Below are 26,651 nucleotides of genomic sequence, written 5' to 3'. Positions count from 1 at the left end.
TTAACTCTGACTTGTCCTAATACTTGTCTCCTTCCTTTACCATCACTGTTCATAGAAAATATTTGCTCTTGGGCTAGAGAGATGGCTCAGTGGTTAAGAACACTGATTGTTCTTGCAGAGGACGCACGTTCAAATCCCAGCACCCACATGGCAGCTAACAACTGTCCGTAACTCTAGTTCCAGGGGATCTGACAGCCTCTTCTGCCCTCTGTGGGCATTGCACAACACGGGTACACCTACCTACATGCAGGCAATACACTCATACACATAAAATAATAAATAAAATATTTTAAAATAAAAAAAACAAAAGGTAAAGAACAAATATTTTCTTTTTTAAAAAAAATATTTTATTTAAGCTGGGCATGGTGGCTCACGCCTTTAATCCCAGGCAGAGGCAGGTGGAGCTCTATGAGTTCAAGGCCAGCCTGGTCTACATAGTGAGTTCCAGGACAGCTGGGGCTATAGGGAGACCCTGTCTCAAAAAGGCAGAGAAGAAAGAATTTATATATTATTTTTACATGTGTGAGTGTATTGCCTGCTTGTAGGTAAGTGCACCCATGTCGTGCAATGCCCACGGAGGACAGAAGAAACTGTCGGATCCCCTGGAACTGGAGTTATGGACAGTTGTTAGCTGCCATGTGGGTGTTGGGAATCAAACTCAGGTCCTCTACAAGAACAGTCAGTGTTCTTAGCCGCTGAACCATCTCTCCAGCCCCATAACTTTGTATTTTTAAGTAAGAAAGTGCCTTGCTTTTTTCCCCATTTATTTATTTAATTTTTGAGATGGGGTCCGCCCTGTAGCCCTCGCTTGCCCAGAACTCACTGTGTAGACCAGGCTGACCTCAATCTCACCAAGATCTGCCTGCCTTTGCCTCTGGATTGCTAGGATTAAATGCTTATGCCACACATCATACCCAGCTTCTCCCTCCCTTCTTCTCTTCTTTTCCTTGGGGGGGGGGGGGGCAAGAATGAGACTGGCCAGCAAGTTCCTGACATCCACCTGTCTCCAACCCCTACCCCTTAGTGCCAGGGTTACAGGCATGTGCAGCCATGCCAGACTTTTTACATGGGTGCTGAGGACTTGAACTCAGATCTTCCTGCTTTCTCAGCAAGCACTCTACCCACTGAGCCATTTGTTCAACCTGGACTACATTTCATTCTGGATTAAACCTAAATTTAGCAGAGTTCTTGTCTCCTTATCTCTACTCACCCTGCTGCTTTTGAGGGCCATGTGCTGCTCCTTTGAGAGTGCCCCTCACTTGTCAGACCTTTCTCAAACATGCATCTCAGGGCAGTGCATGCCTTTGATCCCCAGCACTTAGGAGACAGGCAGGCAGATTTCTGTGAATTCAAGGCCAGCTTGGTTTACATAGTGAGTTCCAAACCAGCTACCTTGTCTCAAAGCAAGAAGAAAAAAAAAAAAAAGCTGAAGTACCAAACAGATAAGATACAAGGATCCTGCATGATTATTATCTAGTACCTTGACATCCAAGGGAATTACTGAATGCCTGCTGTGTCTGCATGCTAGATACTATTCTAGGTGTTAGGAAATAAGAGCAATATAGCTCAGGATTCTGGAATACAGTGTTTAAGCTGTGGCTCAATAGCTGAGAATTCAGTCCATTAAGAGGATGTCTATGACATGTTTCATCCATGGTCCCCGGGGAGGCCACAGCCACTAGGGAAGCTACCACATAGCTACCAACACTAAAATCCTTATCCTGACCCTCAACACTTGGGGTAACTTTTTTTTTTTGGTCTTTTTGAGACAGGGTCTCCCTGTAGCCCCAGCTGTCCTGGAACTCACTATGTAGACCAGGCTGGCTTTGAACTCACCTAGATCGGCCTGCATCTGCCTCCCGAGTGCTGGGATTAAAGGTGTGTGCCACCACGCGCCGCTGGGGCAACTCTTTTTGAAGGGTGATCCCACCAACTGTCATTTAGACAATCAAGTTTTTTCAGATTTGGGGATTTTCCACATTATCCATGTTTTCTTGAGATTGCACGGTTCCTCACCCCTGTCTTTTACATGATTGTTACTGAAGATAGAAGTGTAGCAGATTGAGAAGGAGGTCATAGTGGGGAGTCTACAGCTGTGGGAGGCTGAGGTGCCAGTGAGAGCCCACCAGCTTGCTGGCCCCTCTCCTTTGGCTTCCACTGCTTAATTTCTGTTTCAGTTGTCAACTGAAAGGTGACTTAACAGGTTTATTTGGTGGACCATAGGGAGTAATTAAAACTGTTGAGCCAATAATGTGACATATCAGGGTCCAGCTTAGGAAGTTCATGTTGAGAACATTATGTAAAACCTGATTGTCTGAGGGGAGAAGGTGGTTATAGTGAGGTCAGTTGCACTATTTTAAGAGGTTGGAGAAGAGGAAATGTAGGCTTAACCTACGTTATGCTTTATTTTTTGGTTTGACTACCAGATATCAGCATCTTTTGTCTCCTGTTTCTTTGTATGTAGCATATTAACAATTTGATGATCACATGAATGGTACTTTTCTCAAAATTGTACATGATCAAAAAAAAATACATAGTTCAACAACTTGGTAATTATGTATTTGGATGACAGTATAGTGACTGGGGGATTGTTTTGCTTTTTGAGGCACAATCTCTTTGTAACCCCTACTACCCTGGATCTTGGAATCCTCTTGCCTCAGTTCCCCAGTGCTGGGATAACAGGTATGCCACCACACCCACCCTGAAGACAGTATTAAGGATCTTTTTCTTAGATAAATAATAAATTTATATCAATTTTCTTCTGCCATCTTGTGCCTTGTAGAAATGTTTTGGGATCTCTATTTTTAAAATGTTTATTTTTAAGCCGGGCGTGGTGGCGCACACCTTTAATCCCAGCACTCGAATGGCAGAGGCAGGTGGATCTCTGTGAGTTCAAGGCCAGCTGGAGCTACAGGGAGACCCTGTCATTCCCCCCACCCCAGCCCGCCGCCGCCAAAAAAAAAAGGCTATCATAAATCTTACCCTGGATTCATTCTGAACTTACTTACTTGGTTTTAGTTTCTTACCTTAGCGTTATTGGTGTTTCTTGGCAAATTCAGCATTTGTTGAATTCATATTTTGATACTCTGCAGATTACCATGTTTAAACCTAGGGAGTTTGGATAATTTGCCATGGGGGCATTATATTGGGAAGTCGGTTGCTACAGGGACTGGTACACTGGTAACCAGATTTGGTGTTAGGGTGATACTTGAATTTGCCTTATTCTAGATTCTAGGGCTTCTTGATATGTGATTTCACCAGATAATTTGACCCTCTTTTTTTTTTTTCCAAAAAAAAAGAATAAGGCAATTTTGGGATATATTTCTGTTAATAAGTTTGTTATTTTGTGTGGTTAGAAATAAAAACCAGCTGGGTATGGTGGCACACGCCTGTAGTCCCAGCACTTAGAAGGCAGAGGCAGGCAGGTCTCTGTGAGTTCAAGGCCAGCCTGGTCTACATAGTGAGTTTCAGAACAGCTGGGGCTACAGGAAGACCCTGCTTCAAAAAGACAAAAAAAAAAGAAAGAAAATAAATAAAAACCTTGATTATATCCTTTAAGACTACTAAGAAAATTATTTTCCACTTTCTTTTATTCAATAGTGACCTAAAATTTAGGCTTATGCTCTTTCGGGAAGAACTAGAATACCTACTAAAGCATTGCAGCATGCTGAGTATTGAGGGCGGCACCCCCATTCTCACCTTTCTCCCCATGCCTGTTCCTCTTCTGTTGCTTTCTTGTAGGTGGTATTTGTGAGTATGCACTCTAATTTCTATGTTTGTGACTGAGGTAAAATTCACTTAACATACCACAAAGCATTATAAAGTGTATATTGTAGTGACAGTTAATGTACCTGGTAAGTTATACAAACACCTCTCCTTAGTTTCTCAACCTTCTTGCCACCCTAGGAAAAAAATCCCTATACATGAGCTAATCTCCCTGCCCACAGTGCTCCAGCAGCTGCTAGTCTGTTTTATCTACATGGCATTTCCTATCCTGAATGTGCCATGTATGCAGCTTTTCACTTACACTTTGGAGCTTTGTTTTTTCTTATTATTTTTTTATTTATAGGGTTTTTTGTGTGTATTTCATACAGAACATCCCAAACAATCTTACTCATCTTTATACCCACATCCCAAATGGCACTCTCCCATACTGCTGCCACCCCAGCTTTGTTTTTAAAAATGTTGACATGTTACGTGCTCTCTTTCTATATATGTATCACTGTGTTCTTTAAGTCACTGTTTGGCTGTTATGGATAATACTGCTAGAAACATTTTTTAAATCAAGTTTCTATGCAACATAATATTGCCTGGGGCGTTTTATTTGGGCACCTCTAGGAAACTAATAGTACTGTGTCCTTTCGTTAACATATAGTGCTTAGTATGGTAGTATGTTTGCTGGATTGGATATTCCTGGGGGTGAGTGTATGCAGTGTTATAATATTAAAATAGTACTTCTTATTCTAAACTTGGTAAATTAATACACTTTCATTGTTTCATGAAAACATCCAGAATATCACAGAATCAGGTCAACTACATTTTTTATTTTTTTTGTCTTTTTGAGACACGGTCTCCCTGTAGCCCCAGCTGGAACTCGATATGTAGACCAGGCTGGCTTGAACTCACTGAGATCAGCCTGCCTCTGCCTCCCCGATGCTGGAACTAAAGGCGGGTGCCATCACACCCGGCTCAACTGCATTTTAACTTAATAGTAACATAAAAGCATAACGTCATGGATGCCTTCCTGTGGTGATGACAGGATTTATAGGAAAACTTAAGTTAGAGGGTAGACCATTACAAAACTGGACAGATTTTTAATTTTAGCACTAAAGACCTAGTAAGAAGTGCTGGCATACTTAAAGATATCTCAAATTCCTGAAACATAAATCCTAAGGAAAATGTAAAACTTTCCCTGAAAGTATAAGAATTCCTTGAGGCTCCTGCTGGAGAAAAGCAAAGAACATAGCTAGTGTGTAACAATAAGCACTTACAACACTGAGTAGTAGCCAAATTGAGACAAAAGTAAACTTGGGATACTTCCGTGGTTTGCTGTATTTACCTGCTATTGCCTACAAATACAAAATTAAAAATAAGGAAAAATTGGTCATGAACCAACTTAATTTCTGAGTGTTCACATACACTCCCTTACCACTTCTAATCCATTGGTGCAATGCTGTGCTGTATTGGCATAGTGCCAGCACCTCTCCACCTTCTGCTTCTTCCCTTTTCAAGACCTCTCATTTATTGGTACCTGTGTCGTCCAGCATCATGTGCCCCTCTGACCATATTCTTGTAATTTGTTCTTTGCAGTTCTGTGAAAATTCTATTGTATTGAAAGCCATATATCTCATAAGGCAGTCTTCATCATCAGAGCTTATCTCATAAGCTTTTAGTGTGTACAAAACATTCTCACCCCAAAGCTTCTGTTTTTGCTTTTCTATTTTGCCTTGCTTGCCCCATGGTAGAGGTTTTCTTCCCATGTTTTGGAAGTATGCCCTTGAGGACCAGCAGTATAACAGCCGGTAAAGACATCTGCTGTGAAGCCTGGCAGCCTGAGTTCAATCCCTAGGACCCACATGGTAGAAAGACAGAACCAAGTCCTACAGGTTGTCCCCTGACCACCATCCACGTATTGTGGCATGTGCACATGTGGATGGATTTTTTTTTTAATTTTTTAATTCACAAAAGAAATAAACCAGACGTGGTGGTACATACCTTTAATCCCAGCAGGGGCAGGCAGATCTCTGTGAGATTGAGACAGCTTGGTCTACATAGTGAGTTCAGGCCAGCTGTGGCTACAGTTAGACCCTGTCTCAAAAGCCCAAAAGAGACAGAGAAAGTGGGGGGGGGGAGAGAGAGAGAGAGAGAGAGAGAGAGAGAGAGAGAGAGAGAGAGAGAATGCCTTGGATTTTAAGTTCTCCTGTGGGCTAACTTTAATTTTTAAATTCGTTTAAACTATGTGTATGAATGTGTGTCTATACAAGAGTGTGTGCACATAAGTGAAGTTGCCCACAGTGGTAGAAAGAGGGTGTCAGGTCCCCTGGAGCTAGAGTTACATACAGGTGGTTATGAGCCAGGCCTCTGAAAGAACAGTACATGCTCTAAGTGCTGAGCATCTTTGTAGTGTTGTATGTGTTTGTGCCACAGTGCTTGGAGATCAGAGGAAAGGAGTGGGTTCTTTCCTTCCACAATGTAGATCCCTGGGTTGAAGTCTTGGAGGCAGGTGCCTTTTACCCAATTAGCCATCTTTCCAGTTGTCTTTGTCTTATTTTAATGTCCCTTTTTTGTTAGAGTGCTATATATTACATTCTGTTCCAGTACCATAATAAATTGTCATGAAAACTTGCTAAATGAATTTCTTGTCCATTTCTTGTCATAGTCAGCTTTGCATGTGCTAATACCACTGGACTACAACCTTAGCTCCATTTCTTTTGACATCACTGTTTCTGCAAATTCCTTAATCATATGCAGCTTATAATGCTCTTTTTCCCACTGGAAATGCAATAAAGGCTTATAATCAAGTTTAACTCTTCATGTTAGGAGACTACTGTTGGGCTCTAAGTTACTTTCTCTTTTCTGTTTCAGATAAGCAGCTAACTGTTGGATCTCCACTACTGTCATCTCTAACCTCTTTATTGATATGCTGCTCCTTTTAGTGACTTGGTTGTACTGCGTTGGATTTTTTTTTTCTCACACATTTATAGATTGTGCTGCGATATTCTTACGGGAATTTGTGTGTGCATGTGTGATTAAGAAGGATCTGACTGTGCTGTCCAAACTAGCCTCGAATGCCTAGGCTCAAGTGATCTTTCCCCTCAGCTCGCAGGACCTGGCTCCTGATTGGTGTTTTGTTTTTAACTTTAAAAAATTTTTATTTATCTTTATTTTTGTGTGTATGCATGTATTGCCTGCATGTAGGTAAGTGCACCCATGTTGTGCAGTGCCCAAGGAAGACAGAAGAGGCTGTTGGATCCCCTAGGACTGGAGTTACAGACAAGTTGTTAGCTGCCATATAGGTGTTGGGATTCGAACCCAGGTCTTCTGCAAGAACAGCCAGTGTTAACCACTGAGCCATGTCTCCAGCCCTCCTGATTGGTTTTAATCTATCTTTTGAGCACCATACCCTCTTTTATTCCTCACTCCTTTTTCCTTCTTCCCTTCTTACCCTCTTCTGTAACTATTTCCTTAATAACATGCCTCTATTCTTTTTTTTCTCATACTTTTCAATACATGTTGCTTGCCTAAACAAGGAGTTCGGGTTTTTTATTTATTTTTAGTTCACTTTGAATTAACGTGGATGTGTCAATACGTTGAATGGTTTCATTAGTCTCTGGAAAGCCTAAGTGAGTTCTGTGATTTTTTTGTAGACCCGCCTTTCACTTTTCCCATTGTGTCTCAGGATTGGCTACTTTGGGCCCTGGGACATTATTCATTGTGGTGGTGCAGAAGATGGATTGAAAGTGATTTTGCTTTTAATTTTCTTAGTCTTGTTTTTGTTTTTCATTCTTTCTCTTAGAAAAGATCAAAGTAGGGGCTGGGGAAGTGGCTCCATGGTTAAGAGCACTTGTTGGTCTTACAGAGGACCTAAGTTCAGTGTTGACACTGAGATTGTATTATATTAGAGCTATTTTAGGTAACGGAAGCATTTTAGGCTTCTCCATTGGTCTGGAAAAAAAAAGTTAATGGTTGCTTAGCTTCTAAAAGATTTACTGCTCAGTAAGGGAAATGTTACCTTCATTGGCTTTTTCTTGCCTCAAAATTAGGCTTCAGATTTTGTGGACTGGAAAAGTTTTTTGCCATTCATCCCCAACCAAGAACTATGGCATAAGTAGTCTTTTTTTTTTTTTTTAAACTGAAAGAAAACACTAAACAAAACTATCAGTGCTGGGGCTGGAGAGATGGCTCAGTGGTTAAGAGCACTGACTGCTCTTGCAGAGGACCCAGGTTCAATTCCAGCACCCACATGGCGGCTACAGACTGTCCTTAACTCCAGTTCCAGGGGAATCTGAAGCCCTCTTCTGACCTCTGCGGCATTGCACAACACGGGTGCACTCACATACATGCAGGCAGTACACTCATACACAAAAAATGAAAATAAAAATTAAAAAAATTAAATTAAGGCCAGGCGTGGTGGCACACGCCTTTAATCCCAGCACTTAGGAGGCAGAAGCAGATGGATCTCTGAGTTCAAGGACAGCCTGGTCTACATAGTGAGTTCCAGGTCAGCTGGGGCTACAGGGAGACCCTGTCTCAAAAAGACCAAATTAATTAAATAAATAAATATTATCAATGCTAGAAAGGACTTCCCTCCCGGTTCTCCCCTTCTCCCCTCACTTTTTTTTGTTTCTTTGTTTTTGTTTTTTTCCTTTGTTGTTTTCGTTTTGTTTTTTGAAAAAAAAAAAAAAGGACATTTTAACACCTACTACAACCACCAGGGGTAGAAATAAAATTAAGAAAAACAGCCCCATCATACTGATAGACTTTCAAATTGGATACATTGAGCTTTAAGCATAATGTACTTTATGTTCCTCGTTTTAAAAATTTCTTGGCTACAAATTAATAAATCCTTTCTTATAGATGATATTTTAGAACTCCTGCTCAGTCCTTTTTCTTTAATGTGTATGCATGTATTGCCTGCTTGTAGGTAAGTGCACCTGTGTCGTGCAATGCCCACAGAGGTCAGAAGAGGCTGTCGGATCCCCTGGGACTGGAGTTACGGGCAGTTGTTAGCTGCCATGTGGGTGCTGGGATTTGAACCCAAGTCTTCTGCAAGAACAACCAGTGTTCTTAACCACTGAGCCAACTGTCCAGCTATATTTGATACCTTTTAAAAAATCGTTATGCCCTACCTGAATATGGTGAGTACCAAATACACTTTATGTCATCTGTTTTCTTACCAGTTCGGTCCTTTGGTACAGAAGACAGACCAACAGATCGTCCAATACCACCACGAGATGAAGTCTTCGAGTATATTATATTCCGGGGGAGTGATATTAAAGACCTCACTGTTTGTGAGCCACCAAAACCACAATGTTCTTTGCCTCAGGACCCAGCTATCGTTCAGGTAACGGAAAGTAAATTGCCTTGTAGTAGTACATTTCACACCTTACTAGCCTTGACTTTTGCCTTTTCTATAGAACATTCTTGTACCTTACTATTTAGAATTTACTTGGATACCTAAGTATCCAATGCTGGATAATGTTCTTACCTGGATTTCTTTTTGGATCATAAATTAGGACTAATGGAAGTCAGAAATAGCTGAAGAATTTAAAATTTTTTACAATGTTTTCTAAGTTCAGTGCCACTAGTTACAATAGCTAACACTTATTCAGAGCTAGCTCTATTTGAAGTGTGGTACCTGGGCTGGAGAGGGGGCTCAGTCAGGTAAGAGCTCCAGGTTCCTTTCCCAGCAGCACCCACAGGACCACTCATAGCTGCCAGTAACTCCAGCTGCAGGGGATCCAATACCCTCCTGCCCACCCTCCTGCAAGCATGTGGAACATGCACTCAGGCCAAACTCATACATGTAAAATAAAGAAATAAATCTTTTTTTCTAAAAAGTAATGAATGTTAAAATCAGAAACACTCATGTAAGTCAAAAGAATCTGTTCAACTTGATAACATAGTTTTTCTCACTTTTGTAATGAGGATTTGAAATGAATGCACAGTTTGAATGAACTCAAGTATCGTGATTCCAGAATCTAGGATCCTTGCTACTACACTGTTCAGGGAATGGTTCACATTACAAACCTGGGTGATAATACCTACCCTGAAATAAAATTATTAGGTTTAAGGGGGATGCTAAATCATGCTCTGTATTATAGAATACGCAATGATAGCACAAACAGAAGGATTTTAACATAGATAAATTGTCAAAATGCCTAATTTTAAAAACAGCCCTAAATATCCTTAGAGGAATTGAATATTTGCCTATTAAAAATAGAAGCACCTGCTGGGCAGAGTGGCCCACACCTGTAGTCTCAACACTTGGGAGGTAGAGACAGGAGGATCAGGAGTTCAGGGTCTTCTACTACATACTGTGTTTGAGAGCCAGCCTAGGTTGCCTAAGATCTTATGTGAAATAGAAAGGGGGATTGTGGTCTGATATTTCTCCTGAATTTCTTTTCTTTTTAATTTTTTTTTCTTGTCATACATCTTCATCATTTGCATTAAAATGATTGGTTTTTCAACAGGCTCAGGTGAATGGGGACATTTTAGTGTTTGACAAACTGCTCTCAAAATAATTTCCCTAAGGTATTTACTTCTATTTTAGGGAAATATCTTCTAAATAAATAAACCCTTCTAAAAAAGTAAGAGGCAAGGAACATAGTTCAAAGCCTTGGGCTCACTCTCCAGCACCGGGGCTGCAAGAAAAAAAAGAATGTGAAATAGATATACAAGTGAATACAGAGTAAAACACCTTGTGATACTCGTTTTGTTTTGTTTTTTCTGAATATAAAAGAAGCTTTTGCTGAGTGTAGTGGTGTGCACCTTTAATCCCAGCACTTGAGAGGCAGAGGCAGGTGGGTCTCTATGAGTTCCAGGCCTGCTGGGGCTACAGGGAGACCCTGTCTCAAAAAGACAAAAGAAATAGCTCCCTCTCCTGGCTCTGGAGTTACCTGACTTTCTTTCTCTTATATAGGTCATTCAGTTACTCTGGGAACCAGTTTGAGTAATCAGCTTTGGGGAACAGAAAAACTTAAGAGAACATAAATCAAAATGGTATAGAATGGCTTCTTCTAATCTTAAATCTTCACCTTGAATGTTTTATTTACTCATTCATCAGATTTTATTGAATACCTGACATGCTTGGTATTAACTGAGAACAAAAGATAAGAGCTGGGGCTGGAGAAATGGCTCAGTGGGTAAGAGCACTGGCTACTCTTGTTGGTTCCCAGCACCCACATGGTGGTAACAACCATCTGTAACTCTAGGTCCAGGGGATCTGATATCCTCTTCTTGCCTCCCTGGATATTACATGCTTGTGGTGCACTTACATATATATAGGCAAAACACCCATACACATTAAAATATAAGATGTAGTCCGGTAAGATGGCTCAAGCTTGAGGACGTGAGTTCAGTCCCCAGAACCCACAGAGTGGAAGGAAATAACTGACTTCCACAAGTTCTCTGACTTTTACATGTGTACCAAGGCACATACACTTACTATAGCCTTCAATATAATTCATATTTGTATTTTGAAATATTTTAAGACCAATTAATATAGAAGTGCTATGGTTTTTTTTTGTTTAGTAAGTTAAGATTATTAATGTGAAAAAGAAAGATTATTAATGTGTAGAAAAATATCATAAAAGGAGGAGAGATTTTATTTGGTTTACAATTTCAGAGGTTTTAGTCCTCTCTCTGCTAGATCTATTGTCTAGGAACTAAAGGGAGGCAGCATGTGTAGCAGAGGCTGTTTACTGCCTGAGGGCCAGGAAGCAGAGAAAACCCATCAGTGGTAGTGGGCTTCCCCTCTTTCCCTTTTGTTCCATCTGGGTCACAAGCTTATTGAATGGTGCCATCCACATTCAGGACAAATTCCGTTAATCATTCATTTCAGGAGAAAGCTTTCACAGACACGTGAAGTAATTTACTAATCTTGAGTATCTCTTAAAAGTCACATTGGCAAGATAAGCCATCAGTGTCTTATAAAATGTTCCTGGAATCTAGCTACATGTAAAATACAATGATGTTGGCTGGGCATGGTGGCGCACACCTGTAGTCCCAGCACTTGGGAGGCAGAGGCAGGTGGATCTCTGTGAGTTCAAGGCCAGCCAGGTCTATATAGTGAGTTCCAGGACAGTTGGGGCTACAGGAAGACCTTGCTTCAAAAAAAAAAGACAACAACAACAAAAAAATCCACAACGATGCTGTGTGTTTCTGTATCTCTTCCTGTGAATTTAACGGTAAGCCTCAAATGATTGAAAATGAGGAAAATTGCAAGTGAGAATTCTTTTTTGTGTTAATACCAGATTAAAGCCTATTAATCCTGAAAATGATTTTTCTTTAAACAGTTACTTTTTATAGTGAAGTCATTGTTCATTTATTTACTAAATCTGCTATAAACTTAAAAAGAGGAATTTATCATGGAGAAAGTGTTTATAAATAGCATTGAACGTGATTGGTGTATATAGACAAGTAAGAAATCAGATTGTTAGCTGTTGGAATAGTGAATACATACTATAGGTCATTGCAGTTGCTTTTGTATCTAATAGTTAAATTTGCACTTTTAAAACATGTTTTTTTTAAAAAAAAATACGGATCTCTATTACGTGCATGTTTCTTGGAATTTAGAAAAATAACCTGTGATTTTTCTTTCAGTCTTCACTAGGTTCATCATCATCTTCATTCCAATCAGTGAGTTCCTATGGACCTTTTGGCAGGATGCCAACATACAGCCAATTCAGTCCAAGTACATTAGTCGGGCAGCAGTTTGGTGCTGTAGGCGTTGGTATGTGGTGATCTTTTTCTTCTTTTTTTTTTTTTGGTCTTTTTTGAGACAGGATCTCCCTGTAGCCCCAGCTGTCCTGGAACTCACTATGTAGACCAGGCTGGCCTTGAACTCACAGAGATCCGCCTGCCTCTGCCTCCTGAATGCTGGAATTAAGGCGTGTGCCACCACACCTGGCTTCTTTTTATTAAGTCTCCGTTTCTTGACCACAAAGGTATAGAAAATTTACACAGACTTTGGGAAATGTTTGATCTGTCTTTTGTAACCTTGTTTTATGGTGTTAAGATTAAGCACATATAAGCTGGGCATATTGGTGCATGTCTGTAGTCTCAACACTTGGGAAATGGAGGCAGGATCAGAGAAATTCAAGATCTTTCAAGATCCTACAGGTTCAAGGCCAGCATGGGATACATGAGGCCTTGTCTCAAAAACATTTCATGCTCCTTTGCTCCTTAACTTTTTTTTTTTTTTTTAAAGTGTATTGCCTGGACTGTGTCATGCAGTGCCCTTGGAGATCAGAAGAGGGTATCTCAGATTCCCCTGGAAATGAACTGGAGTTACATATGGTTGTTAGCTACAATGTGGGTGCTAGAAATCAAACCCAGGTCCTCTGCAAGAGCAGCCAGTACTCTTAACCACTGAACCATCTCTTTCAGCCCCTATGCTCCTTAACCTATATCGTAGATAATGTGTTGAAAATGCATTTAATACATCTAACTTACCAAACCTATTATCTCTTGTTTGGGAAAACTAATCTAGCTTAAAACCTACTTTATCAAGCTAGGTATGGTGGCACATGCCTTTAATCCCAGCAGAGGTAGGGGGATCTCTATGAGTTGGAGGCCAGCCTGGTCTCCATGGTGAATCCAGGTCAGCTGTGGCTACAGGGAGACCCTGTCTCCAAAAGACCCCCCCCAAAAAAGCCTACTTTATCATAATGTGCTGAGGATTGGAAACATGATATCCAAAAAACACTGCCCTAGCCACATAGCACATGGTAGAGTGTGAGAAGTGTGCTCTTGTGATCACATGACTGACCAGAAATTGTAGATTACTGCTGGATCCAGCATCACAGAAGACTACCTTATTGCATATCTCTTGCCTGGGAAAAGATCAAAATTCAAAGAACAGTTTCTACTGAGCAAGCATGCTTTTTTTAATTGAAGTTTTGTATATTTCATACATAAATCATATTTATACTCCCTTTCCCTTTGACACCCTCCCATAGTGCCCCCCCCACGCAGACTTCATACATTCTGTCATTTGTATTAAGGTCTATTTTGTAAAGTTAGTGTCCCAAGAAGTCCCTCAGTCCAAGTTCATCCACCAGTGTTTAGTCAGCCTATCTAGAGTTCCCTACCTTTAAGACGATTTGCTCTTCCTCACCCAGTAGTAATCAGCTGCTGATAATTCTTCAACTAAGACTGGAACTTGCTGTTTATTTCCACAGTTCTGTGCTGGGTTTTTATTTGCCTGAGTTTGCATGGGTCTTGTGTATGCTGACACCATTGCCATAGGGTTACATGAGAAGGGTCCCTGGCACCTCTAGGACTATTTCTGTATGGTCTTGCACCTCCTCTCTGGTTCTTACAATCTTTCTACCACCTCTTCTGCAATGGTCCCTGAGCCCTGGGTGTGTGGACCTCAATATAGGAGACCTGTCCAAGGACCCACACTTTGCTGGCTCTTATTTTCTGTGTTTTAAACATTTGTGGCCTTTTGCATTCCTGGCCCTCTGTTGCATGAGGGGGCTTTATTGATGAGAATTGAAAGATCCATTAGTGTTCTCTTCATCCCTTCTATGTTCTGTGAGTCTTAGGTATAGAGGTTGCATCCTAAATGTGCCACTTAGGCTTGGACAGTTCACAGAGAATCACCGTATGTGACCAGTGGTGTAACTCTATAATCTCTGTTGAAAAAGAAGCTGCTTTGATGGATGGTGACTGGGATACTTGTCTGTAAATTTAAGGATCCATTATTTTGCAAGTAGTAAGAAATTAGATTTGTCTAAGGATATGAGAACCTTAGGTTTTCTCTAAGATCTATGACCTTTCCAGCTATGTGTATTTGGCTAGTTAGTACCAGACATCAGTTTCCTCCCATTGAGTGGACTTTAAGTCCAATTAGGTAGCTGTTGGTTGCCCCAAGATAAAAGTGCCACTATTGCACCAATGTCATTTGCTGTGCTGGTCATTGGTATGGTTTTTAAGCTAGGGTTGAACGATCGATGGATATACCAGACAAGCATGCTTTTATACTATCATAAAGTAGAAAAAGTGTAGGTCAAACCATCATAAATTGGACTCCAGGTATAGTATTAATATAAACAGTTCATTTGCCAATTTTTTCATTGTATTACATCGGTGTATTTCACTATATTACATTATAGTAGGAGCTTCTAGAAATAGTTGGAAAAATTAGCAGCTAAACACAAAATTGAGTAAGAGTTTGAACATAACTAAAAAAAAACTTTGCCCAGGACTGAAGAGTTAGCTCACTCGATAAAGAGATTGTAGGGCAAGCATGACAACCTGAGTTTAGGTGTCCAGTACTAACATAAACACCAAACACAGCAGTAAGGAAGTGGGAGGACTGAAGCAGAGAACAGCCGAACCCTAGAGCCTGCTGGTCAACGAGTCTAAACAAATAGGTGAACTCCAGGTTCAGTGTATTTATTTATTTGTCATGTTGTGTATAGCTGATTTTTGCACTACAAGGGCAAAGTTGTATAGTCATCACTGGAATCATATGACCTGCAAAGTTTCTACTTTATTTTTCACCTGTCTACAGAAAAAAATTGCTAACTGATCTGGAATAGATAATTGAGTATATAACACAATGCTGCTTATAGTGCTACTACCAATGAACATGACGTACCCAGGAATGAATATAATGAAAAATACCTGAAAAATTTGTCGTAGTTGTTCTCACTGGGAAGGGGCAATTTAGCCATGTCCCTGGAAGACATTTGGCAATGAAGGGCTTGGAGACATTTGGGGCTGTTAAAATTGAACCTGTATTGGTATATAGTGGGTAGTGGCCAGGGATGCTAGGACAGCCTCTGACAGCAAAGAATTCTCTGACCCAAAGTATAATTTATGCTGAAGTTGAAGTAATCCTGTTCTACAGAGACCCACAGAATTGCTGAGAGATTAAAGCTCTAAATAAATGGAGAGTTAATCCATGCTTATGGGTTGAGAAAGTCAAAACATTTCAGATAAAACATTCTCCTAATTGATTCACAGATTAAATGTAATTCAAGTTTAAAAATGCCATCAAACTTTTAAATGAAAAAGTTTGAGGTTTATACTACCCAAATTCAAGACTTTTAAAGACTGAATAATTAGAACTGTGACAAATATGGATGAATATAGAGACTGTAGAAGAGATTTATTTCCCACAACGGTACCAATACAGCTCAGTGGCAATAGAAGTACCATTTTAACAGATAGTATAGAGCAGCTAAATACTGTATAGAAAATGAAGAAGACTGACTTGAGTGTACCAGGGTTGGGGCTGCTTTCACTATGTGAGACACTGCTCTGTTCTGATGCCCCATTTTAAGAGAGTTTGGAAGACGAATTCATTTAATTAAAGGAGGGGGGGCAGGAAACAAAGTGTCCTAAAGACCATGATGGAAATGGTTAGAAATGAAGAACTAGAATGATCCACCCTGGAAATGAATAAGAGCAAAGTATAAAACTGCTTCTGTAGGCTAGAGGAGTTCAAAGAAGGAAAGTGGTAGAAGAGGAACCAGGTAAGGGGAGGGCTTTTTAAACACAGGAGTTTAAACCTTTTTTTGGGGGACACTGGAAGCTGTTAGAGGGTGTTAAGCACTATATAAAGTGACTGTATTTTTGTTTGTTTTGTGGTTTTTTTTTTTTTGGTCTTTTTGAGACAAGGTCTCCCTGTAGCCCCAGCTGTCCTGGAACTCACTATGTAGACCAGGCCGGCCTTGAATTTACAGAGATCTGCCTACCTCTGCCTCCCAGTGCTGGGATTAAAGGCATGCACCACCACGCCCAGTGGGAATAGAGATTATTGAAATAGAAAAACACCTTCATGGATGGAATAAAGAAAGAGAGCGCAGTATCAAAAATGGCACTGACCCACGATTCTACAGAAGCTTAGAGATTGCCAAGATGGAGGACGGCACAGAACTGAGTCCTTCTCAGGCACTTTGTTACTTGCACTTCCCACTTTTTTGTGGTTGCTTTGACAGAGTACAACTCCACATTTCCCTCCTGGTAAGGGTTGGAGGCAGAGTCTTATTGTTTACTTCCTTTGAAATAGTGGAAAGCTAGCAGAGTTGTCTGCAGATGGATCTGTTTGTGCAGATCTTAGGATAATTGAAACTAATGTTGGTGTCTAATGTATTTTTTCTGCTTTTTCACTATCTGACATGTGTGCCTGTTATAGCAAGGGCCTGGGACAGTTCTCATGTATTACAGAAATTGCTTTAAGGATACAGGACTATATAGTCCCCATTTTTTCACCCTGTATTACCATATGTTTCCCAAATTATTTGATATAATCTTATTTCCAGGATTATTACTTTGCAAAAGTACTCTGGGAAGGGGAAAGTCAGCTGTCAATAAAATGTTGATCTTTTTTAAAAACTTTTCAAGCTGGGAGCTCCTTGACATCCTTCGGAACAGAAACGTCAAACAGTGGTACCTTATCCCAAAGTAGTGCGGTTGGTTCTGCCTTCACACAGGACACGCGATCCATAAAAACACAGTTATCTCAGGGTAAGTTTTTTCTTTTTTCCTTCAAATACTTTCATCCTAAACCTTTATGGTAGTTGTCTTTCTCTGAAAGTTAATACATGTATCATTTCTGTTTGGTTCTTAAATTTTTTGGTTCTGAAAGAGGAGTCTTACTGTTTAGTTCATGCTAGCATCTAACTCAGTATTCCTGCCTCAGCCTCTGAGTTGCTGGGACGACAGATGTTTACTGCCACACCTGGCTAGGTTCTTTTAAGAAGTTTTTTTTCTCTCTCAGTTACTACATTGCAATAATGTACTATTGAATGACTTCCACTATATATTTCTCTCTTTTTTTAATATTTTATTTTTATTTTATGTGTATGCGTGTATTGCCTGCATGTAGGTAAGTGCACCCGTGTCGTGCAACGCAGTGCCCTTGGAAGACAGAAGAGCCTATCAGATCCCCTGGAATTGGAGTTACGAACAGTTGTTAGCTGTCATGTGGGTGCTGGGATTCGAACCCAGGTCTTCTGCAAGGACAGTCAGTGTTCTTAACCACTGAGCCGTCTCTCCAGCCCCAACTTCCACTATATGTTTCAACCTTTTTGTTTCATTTTGGTTTTTCTTTTTTGGTCTTTTTGAGACAGGGTCTCCTTGCAGCCCCAGCTGGTCTGGCACTCACTATGTAGACCAGGCTGGCCTTGATCTAACAGATGTGGGAGGAGGATAGGAGAGAGTAATGGAGAATGAATATGATCAATACATTGTACCTATGTATGAAATTGTTCCAAAAAGACATACATGCCTTTAATCCCAGCACTACAGGAGGTAGAGGCAGGCAGATCTCTGTGAGATCAAGGCCAGCCTGGTCTACATAGTTCCAGGCCAGCTCCGGCTACAGGGAAATCTTGTCTCAAAAACTGAAAAAATTATTTTTCTATACATTGGGTAATTCCTACTTCATCTTTAAATTTTAGGCCCATATTGGGCTGCAATATAGACTGTCAAAAACTTTCTTTTCCCTACATGTTGAGCATTCTGTTTGACATGTGTTTGCAAAGTATATCAGATCAGGCCTAGACTCACCACTGAAAGTGAGCTAAGCTAGGTGAATTTGAAAGTCATCTAAAGAAGTAAACTGTTAATTATGTATGCTTTTGAATCTTTCTTAACATCCTCACAGATGTTAATTCTGTGGATCACCCACAAGAGTCATCTGGAGTGCTTCTGACTGTGCCTGTCCTAATTGAAACCTAGTATATTAGCCCTAGAACTTGGGGCCTTAACTTTCGCGGGGGGCTTTTTGAGCCAAAATCTCCCTGTTAGCCCCCGCTGGCCTGGAACTCACTGTATAGACCAGGCTGGCCTTGAACACCCAGAAATCTGCCTGCCTCTGCCTTCCAAGTGCTGGGGTTAAAGGCATGTGCCACCATGCCCAGCCTCTGTTGTGGGTTTTTTTGTTTGTTTTTTTTTTTTAATCTATATCTGGTGTCCCCATTGGTTTTTTTTTGTTGTTGGTTGGTTGTTTTTTGTTTGTTTTGTTTCGTTTGAGACAGGGTCTCCTAGTAGCCCCAGCTGGCCTGGAACTCACTTTGTAGACCAGGCTGGCCTCGAACTCAAAGAGAATCACCTGCCTCTGCCTCCCAAGTGCTGGGATTAAAGATGTGCACCACCACACCCGGCTGGTGTGCCCACTATTAAAGTGATATGATTTGTTCATTTCAGAAAGATGGTATAGTCAATATTTTTGAAAGCTGACTAGTATAAAACTCAAGTCAAGCCAGGAGTTGGTGGCACATGTTTTTAATCCCAACATTTGGGAAGCAGAGGCAGGCAGATCTCTGTAAGATTAAGGCCAACCTGGTCTACATAAGTGAGTTCCAGGCCAGCTGGGGCTACCAGAAGACTGTCTCAAAAATAAAATGGATGGATGGATTCATAGATAGATGACAGACAGACAGACAGACAGACAGACAGACAGAGCCAATGCCAAGCACAATTATATGCCATTATGTATACCTTAAAATAGTTGAGGCCAACTGTCATTCAGACTGATTTTAAATGTCTTTAGGGCTGGAGAAATGATTCCCCAGTTACAAGCAAGCAGTACCCTTGCAGAGAATGCATGTTGGGTTCCCAACACATACATAAGGTGGCTCACAGCTACTTGTAACTCCAGCTTGAAGGGGGGATCCTTTGCGTCTACACACACATACCCATACCCACACAGATACACATACATTTTTTTTTTAATTTACATTTTGTTGGGACTGGAGAAATGGCTCAGTGGTTAAGAGCATTGACTGCTCTTGCAGAAGACCTGGGTTCAGTTCCCAGCACCAAAGTTTCTAGGCTCATAAAAGGTCTTTGTTGCTTTGTTATAAATGTGAGACTATGAGACTTCACAGTCTCTCTTTACTGAAAAAATACTTTATCTAAGCCTTCATTTCCTAAATTATAAAGTGGGACTTTCCTGGTGATCCACCAGATTTCCTGTAAGAATCAAAAATTTTTTAAATGCCTCAGTGTTCTAACATTATTCCATTATTTTTTTAAATGCCTCAGTGGTGTCTTAACTTTCCTGGTAAATGGTCATATTTTAACATGTAGCCAACATCAGATTTAATATCAAAGCCACAGAAGAATTTTTGTTAATGTCATAGATATAGATACCTCCTCACTGCTACTCAGCCTCATTCTGGAGTTTTTAGCTAGACCAGGAACACATGAGGAGATGGATAAGAGGCAATGTGTTTAACATTGTTTTACCAATGATAGTTTTCTACTTGAAATTCAGAATTCTCAGAAATGCTTGGAACTAAGAAGGGACTTAATTGGGCAAAGGCAAAATATAAAGTAAATGTAGAAAAGTCAATAGTTGTGCTATAGTGGGGTTAAAAGAAAAGGCTCAGCCAGGTGTGCTGGTACATGACTTTAATCGCAGCACTGGGGAGGCAGAGGCAGGCAGATCTCTGTGAGAACCAGGCCAGTCTGGACTACGTAGCGATTTCCAGGCTAGCTGGGGCTATGGGGAGACCAAGTCTCAGAAGAAAAAGAAAAAAATTAATAAGAAGTAGAAATTATATATCAAGTACACAGGTATGAGAGGAACACTAAAAAACGTAATAGTTTCATACGAAAGAGAGATAATACCATATTCGTAGATTTAAAAGGTTCAGTATTCAGAAAACTGGCGTTGCTTAAATCTATTTAAATAAACGGGATAGTAGAAAAATTTCATAAAACAGATTATCTTTAAAATAGTGAGTTGGGCATGGTGGTGCACGCCTTTAATCCCAGCATTTGGGAGGCAGAGGCAGGCAGAGCTCTGAGTTCAAGACCAGCCTGGTCTACATAGTGAGCTCTAGGACAGCTGGGGCTACAGGAAGCCCCTGTCTCAAAAAGACCAAAAAAAAAATTAAATTAAATAAAAATAAATAAACAGTCATGTTTGAGAGATGACTTGGCGGTTAAGAGTGCTGACTGTTCTTGCAGAGGACCTGAGTTCAGTTCACAGCACCCACATGGTGGCTAACAACTCTATGAAACTGCAGTTCCAGGGCATCTGACGCCCCTTCTGACCACATCTGGCATTACGTTACATGACACAGGTGCATTAACACACACAGGCAATACACTAATACACATAAAACAAAAATAATAAAAATATTTTAGTAACAAACCATGTGAAACTTAACTCTGTGATAAGAACATGGTAGTCCCTCAAAAAGAGATTTTACTGAAACGTTTTCTTGATTTATTTCCAATACTTGCTTGGTGTCACCTGTACTTCCCTATTTATAATTGATACCATGGTTAGTAGCCTGCTGCTAGTTTAAAAAAAAAAAGGAAGAGGGGGCTGGAGAGATGGCTCAGCAGTTAAGAACACTGACTATTGCAGAGGACCCAAGTTTGAGTCCTAGCACCCACATGGCAGCTAGCAACTGTCCATAACTCCAGTTCCAAGGGATCCGACAGCCTCTTCTGTCCTCCACGGGCATTGCACAGCACCAGTGCATTTACCTGCATGAAGGCATAACACTCATAAATTTTTTTTTAATTTAAATAAAAAAGGAAGGAGCTGGGCGTGGTAGGGAGGCAGGGGCAGGTGGATGTCTGTGAGTTCCAGGCTAGCTAGGGCTACAAGGAGACCCTGTCTCAAAAAGACCAAAAAGAAAAAGGAAGGAAGGAAGAAATTTTAGTTATACAACCAAGTATGCTGGGTAGATGTCTCTTATAACCTTTAGGTATTTAGGCAATTAAATATCAAAACTAAAAGACCAGCAACAGATAAACCCTTGTGATAATTACACAGTAGCCACTTTCTTTTCTGGTCATTTTAAAGCTCTCTTTCCAGGTTTCTGCTTTATATGGATTTTTTCCTTGTATGAGATCAGAATCTGGTCAAACTATGAACTGAAACCAAAACATTGCATGCTCCAGCCGTGCTTGGACTTGGGGACTTGAAATTTAGCTCAGTTCTTGCCTAGCAGGTGCAAAGCCCTGGGTTTTGTCCTCAGCTCTAGGTGGGAAAAAGTCTTCATATTATACAAAAACATTCCCAGATATGCTACTGCCTGTGTCTGAATATACTCAAAGAACTGGGAAGAGCTGAGTGCTGGCAATGCACTCGTTACTGAATACTCAAGATATCCAGGGAGTTTTTAGTAATATTCTCCAGGTCATCTGAAGTACGCAGTTACATCCAGTCATTAATGACCAAGTTACTCTAGCAAAAAAATGTTACCAGTAAAATATCAAAAGTTAAACCATTAATAGAAACACCACAGTTTTTCATTATTTATGGTTTATTTTAGCTGATGGGAAAAAAAATTTACAGTCACATAAAGGAAGTGTTTAAGAATTGTTTGAGGGATTAGAGAGGTGGCTCATCAGTTAAAAGCACTGACTGCTCTTACAGAAGACCCCAACTTTATATCCCAGCACCTACATGGTGTCTGTCTATAACTCCAGTTCCAGTGGATCCAACACCCTCTTCTGGCCTTTACAGGCATTGCATACATGTGGTACACTGACATACATGCAGGCAAAGCACAAACTAAGATTTTAAAAACAACCATTAAGTGAATGCCAGGCATTGTGGTATATGCCTGTAATCCTAGCACTCAGGAGATGGAGGCAGAAGGATCAAGAGTTCAGTGCCAACTTGGGCTACCTGAAACCTTGTCTCAAAACAAAAAAAAAGTTCAAGTGTCACTATAATCCTGTGATGGTTGTGTTTGGGGAGAGCCTCTATTTTACCTGCCTACACTTATCTTTGATATTTCTAGAGACTTGTACCAGGTAGCAAATTTTGAAAAGGTTTAAATAGAAACACTGATAAAGTTGTGACAGTGGAGTTTTTGGTTCCCCCCGCCCCCAGCTTAATAACCAGCTCACTAAAGATAACCAAGTTTAAACACTGGTTAAATAAAATTAATTCGGCTTTGCTAAGGATTTGAGTTGGTAAAAATAAAACTCTAGACATTTTTAAGTGTCTAAATAGTTTTGAAATCCCCGGTTAGGGTAGTTTATTTTCTTTTGGTTACATTTTAGGTCGATCAAGCCCTCAGTTAGACCCTTTGAGAAAAAGCCCAACCATGGAACAAGCAGTACAGACCGCCTCGGCCCACTTACCTGCTCCAGCACCTGTTGGGAGAAGGAGCCCAGTATCAACCAGGCCTTTGCCATCTACCAGCCAGAAAGCAATAGAGAACCAAGAGCACAGGCGAGGTAGAACTTGAGCTGTTTACTGTTCCTGAATTCACTGATCATTTTCCATCTCCTTATTTCATTAAGAGGGCATACTTTATGTGAACGATCCTAGGTTTGAGCTGAACTTTAATAGAGGGTTCAGTCTCTCAAATTTGATTTGAAGTGCTAATGGGGGTGTGTATTTGGGGGGGGTATTGCACAGGTGTTATCTTGTCATCTCTCACATTCGAACTTTGCAGAAGTATTTGGTTATGTATCCTGAGTTGATTTTTTTTTTACTTTGCGTGTCTCCTATAGCTGAAGTGCATAAAGTCTCAAGACCAGAAAATGAGCAACTCAGAAATGATAGCAAGAGACAAGTAGGTAAGTTACCTGGCTTGGAAAGCCATATCGTATGCTTCTCAGTAAGGAAGCCATTTCAGATGTGTGCACGATGCATAGATGCTAGGAAAAAAAGGTGGGAGTTAACTACAAAGGACTAGCCACAAGGGAGGAACTTTGGTGCATCTACTTACGCGGTAAGAAGTAATTAAATTCTGTCATTGTTAATTTCCTGGTTTTGTTAGTGTACAGTAGTTAAGATGTTACCATTGGGAAGCTTGGTACTAAGTACAAAGCACCACTGTGTTCTTTTTTTCATTTTCTTCTATCTATGTTAAATTTATTACAGTTTTTCTACTTCTCTGGAAAAGACTATTACTCAATGCATGTGCATGCATATTTCTGTGAGTTTATGCAGGCACAAATACATGTGCACACATATGTGGGTAAAAGTCAAGAACAGTATTGGTGTCTCACTTGATCGCTCTCCACTTGGTTTTTTAGGAAAGAATCTCACTGATTGATCTAGGCAGGCTAGCTAGTGAGCTCCAGGAATCCACCTGTATTTACTTCCCAGTGCTGAGCTTACAGTCATGCACTGCCATGCTGGGCTTATAAATGTATATTGGGAATTGAACTAGGATCCCTATGCTTATATATACAGGGTAAGGATTTGTGTGTGTGTGCTTGTGCACACACATGGTGGAGGCTAGAATTTAACATTGGGTGTCTTCCGCACTCTCCAACTTATATATCGAGGTGGGTTCTCTCACTTGAACCCTGAGCTTAATTTGGCTAGTCTAGCTAAGCAGCTTGCTCTGGGGATCCCCCTCTGACTACTTCTCAAACACTGGGATCACAGGGCGCTTCTATGCCCACCAGTATTTACTGGGTGCTATGGATCTGAACTCCAGCCCTCTTGTTTGCATGACAAGTGCTTTACCCACTGGGACATTTCCCTAGACCTTATAATATATTCTCATTCTCTCTCTCTCTCCCTCCCTCCCTCCCTCCCTCCCTCTCTCCCTCTCTCAATTTTTATTTATTTATTTTTTAATTTTATGTATATGAGTGTATTGTCTGCATGTATGTGAGTGCACGCACCTGTGTTGTACATTGCCTTGGAGGTCAGAAGCAGGCTTTGGATTCCCCAGGAACTCAAGTTAAGGATGGTTCATAGCCACCATGTGAATACTGGGAATCAAACCTGGGTCCTCTGTAAGAGCAGTCAGTGCCCTTAACCACTGAGCCATCTCTCCAGCCCCTTTTTTGGTCTTTTTAAGACGCTTTCTCCCTGTAGCCCCAGCTGGCCTGGAACTTGATATGTAGACCAGGCTGGCCTGCAACTCACAAAGATCATCTGCCTGCCTCTGCCTCTGGAGTGCTAGGACTAAAGGCATGTGCCACCATGCCTGGCATATTATCTTCTTTTAAAGATTTATATGTATATGTGTATAAGTATTTTACCTGGGTTTATATATGTACACCACATGCATGCAGGCATTCTTGCAGGACAAAAGAAGGTGTTGAGTCCCCTGGAGTGGGATTATGTGCTACCATGTGCATACTGATAACCAAATTTGGGTCCCTTGTAAGAGCAGCAAGTGCCTTTAATTGCTGAGCCATCTGTCTCTAGTCCCTACAATACATTCTTGAATGTTGCCTGATAGTAGAATTTAGCCTTTATATTTAGTACATGATTCCATGGCTTCCTTGTTTGTGTTTATCTTTTTGCATCAATTTCTTGTTTAACATTATAAATTTAATTGTTAGCCGGGTGTGGTAGTGCATGCCTTTAGTCCCAACTCTGTGAGTTCAAGGCCGGCCTGGTCTACATAGTGAGTTCTAGGACAGCTAAGGCTACAGGGAGACCCTGTCTGAAAAAGACCAAAAAAGAAAGAAAAGAAAAGAAAAGAAAAGAAAAGAAAGAAAGAAAGAAAGAAAGAAAGAGAAAGAGAAAGAGAAAGAAATTTAATTGTTTTGGGTTTTTTTTTAATCTATAAGGGAGATAGAGATACGACTTAACAGTTAAGAGTACTTGCTGCTCTTCTAGAGGACAAGAGTTGGATTTGTAGCACCTATGTTGGGCAGCTCACAACCTCTCTCCAGCTCCAGAGAACCTAAGATCCTCCTCTGGCCTCCACAGGCATTTTACACCGATGGTGGACTGATAATACAGGAAACAAATCTTTAAGCAATTATTCAAAGTCATAAATAAAACTTCAAAACTCACCACCTGGTTTGGAGCTACCATTCAGTGGTAGAGTGCTTACCTAGCATCCAGGATAACTGACATTCAGTCTTAAGTACCTAAAAAAGAAAAGGTAACAACAACAAAAAAAACCTTACCACTCTGCTCTACCACCAAGGATCATTAGCAGACCAGAGAAATTATTGCATATTATTTTCTTGAATTTTACAGGCATAGATATTTATATGCAGAGCTTTTCTTAGGGTGCTGGGGTTACAGGTATTCATCACCATGCCTGACTCTATATTCTGTTTTTTTTTTTCCTCTTATTTTTATTTTGTGTATCTTGAGTGTATTGCCTGTATGTTAAGTGTACCTGTGTTGTGCATTACCTGCAGAAGTTATAAGCGAGTACCAGATCCCCTGGAACTGAAGTTATAGATGGTTGTTAGCCGCCATGTAGATGCTGGGAATCACACCCTGGTCCTCTGCAAGAGCAGTCCATGCTCTTAACTCCTGAGCCATCTCTTCAGCCCCCCAAGTGTTGACCATTTCTTAAAAGACCAAGTAACAACTTATATCCTAAACCAGCAGTTATATACTGAATGCGTGTTATAAATATTCTTTACTAATGTAGTTCCAGGTGTTCCTTCCACTCCAAGGAGAGGACGTGGGGGTCATCGAGGTGGCAGGGGAAGATTTGGTATTCGGCGAGATGGTCCTATGAAATTTGAGAAAGACTTTGACTTTGAAAGTGCAAATGCACAATTTAACAAGGAGGAAATTGACAGAGAGTTTCATAATAAACTTAAATTAAAAGGTAAGTTTTGATTTTCCTACTCAGAAAATAATCTAATTTGATCTGTGATTTTACAGCTTAAATGTTTAATTTCATTGAGAATGAGTCTTAACTTTTACCATGTTTCTTGTTAGAAGATAAACTCGAGAAACAAGAGAAGCCTGTAAATGGTGAAGATAAAGGAGACTCCGGAGTTGATACCCAAAACAGTGAAGGAAATGCTGATGAAGAAGATCCCCTTGGGCCTAATTGCTATTATGACAAAACTAAGTCCTTCTTTGATAATATTTCTTGTGATGATAATAGGTACTGTCTTTTTGTTTTGTTTTTATTGAATTTTTGTGTGTTATACAGAAATATTTCAAAGAATCTTAATCATTTTTATACCCCCATCCCCACAGCATACTCCCATAGCCCCCCCCCCCAACTGGAACCCATTTCTCCCGTCATCCCTGTAAGGGC

General features: G+C 40.5%; 1 protein-coding gene across 6 annotated transcripts in view; it reads left to right on the top strand.

Moving 5' to 3' along the window:
* The window catches only part of Lsm14a (LSM14A mRNA processing body assembly factor), a 51,689-nt gene that overhangs the window by 14,480 nt on the left and 10,558 nt on the right, over positions 1-26,651 (top strand). For 4 of the 6 annotated variants that reach the window (XM_008839446.3, XM_008839445.2, XM_029566633.1 and 1 more), the window contains exons 2-8: positions 8,901-9,064; positions 12,325-12,454; positions 17,083-17,205; positions 22,720-22,896; positions 23,176-23,241; positions 26,028-26,210; positions 26,324-26,495. In XM_008839446.3, coding sequence (XP_008837668.1) covers positions 8,901-9,064; positions 12,325-12,454; positions 17,083-17,205; positions 22,720-22,896; positions 23,176-23,241; positions 26,028-26,210; positions 26,324-26,495 — 1,015 coding nt within the window. The remainder of the gene's footprint in view (positions 1-8,900; positions 9,065-12,324; positions 12,455-17,082; positions 17,206-22,719; positions 22,897-23,175; positions 23,242-26,027; positions 26,211-26,323; positions 26,496-26,651) is intronic. The other 2 variants (XM_029566635.1, XM_029566636.1) reach the window with 1 other exon arrangement.

Source organism: Nannospalax galili, unplaced genomic scaffold (assembly GCF_000622305.1).
Source record: "Nannospalax galili isolate Female #2095 unplaced genomic scaffold, S.galili_v1.0 scaffold159, whole genome shotgun sequence".
Lineage (NCBI taxonomy): Eukaryota > Metazoa > Chordata > Mammalia > Rodentia > Spalacidae > Nannospalax > Nannospalax galili.
Note: the sequence above shows the minus strand (reverse complement) of the source record. Positions and strands in the feature narration are given on the sequence as shown.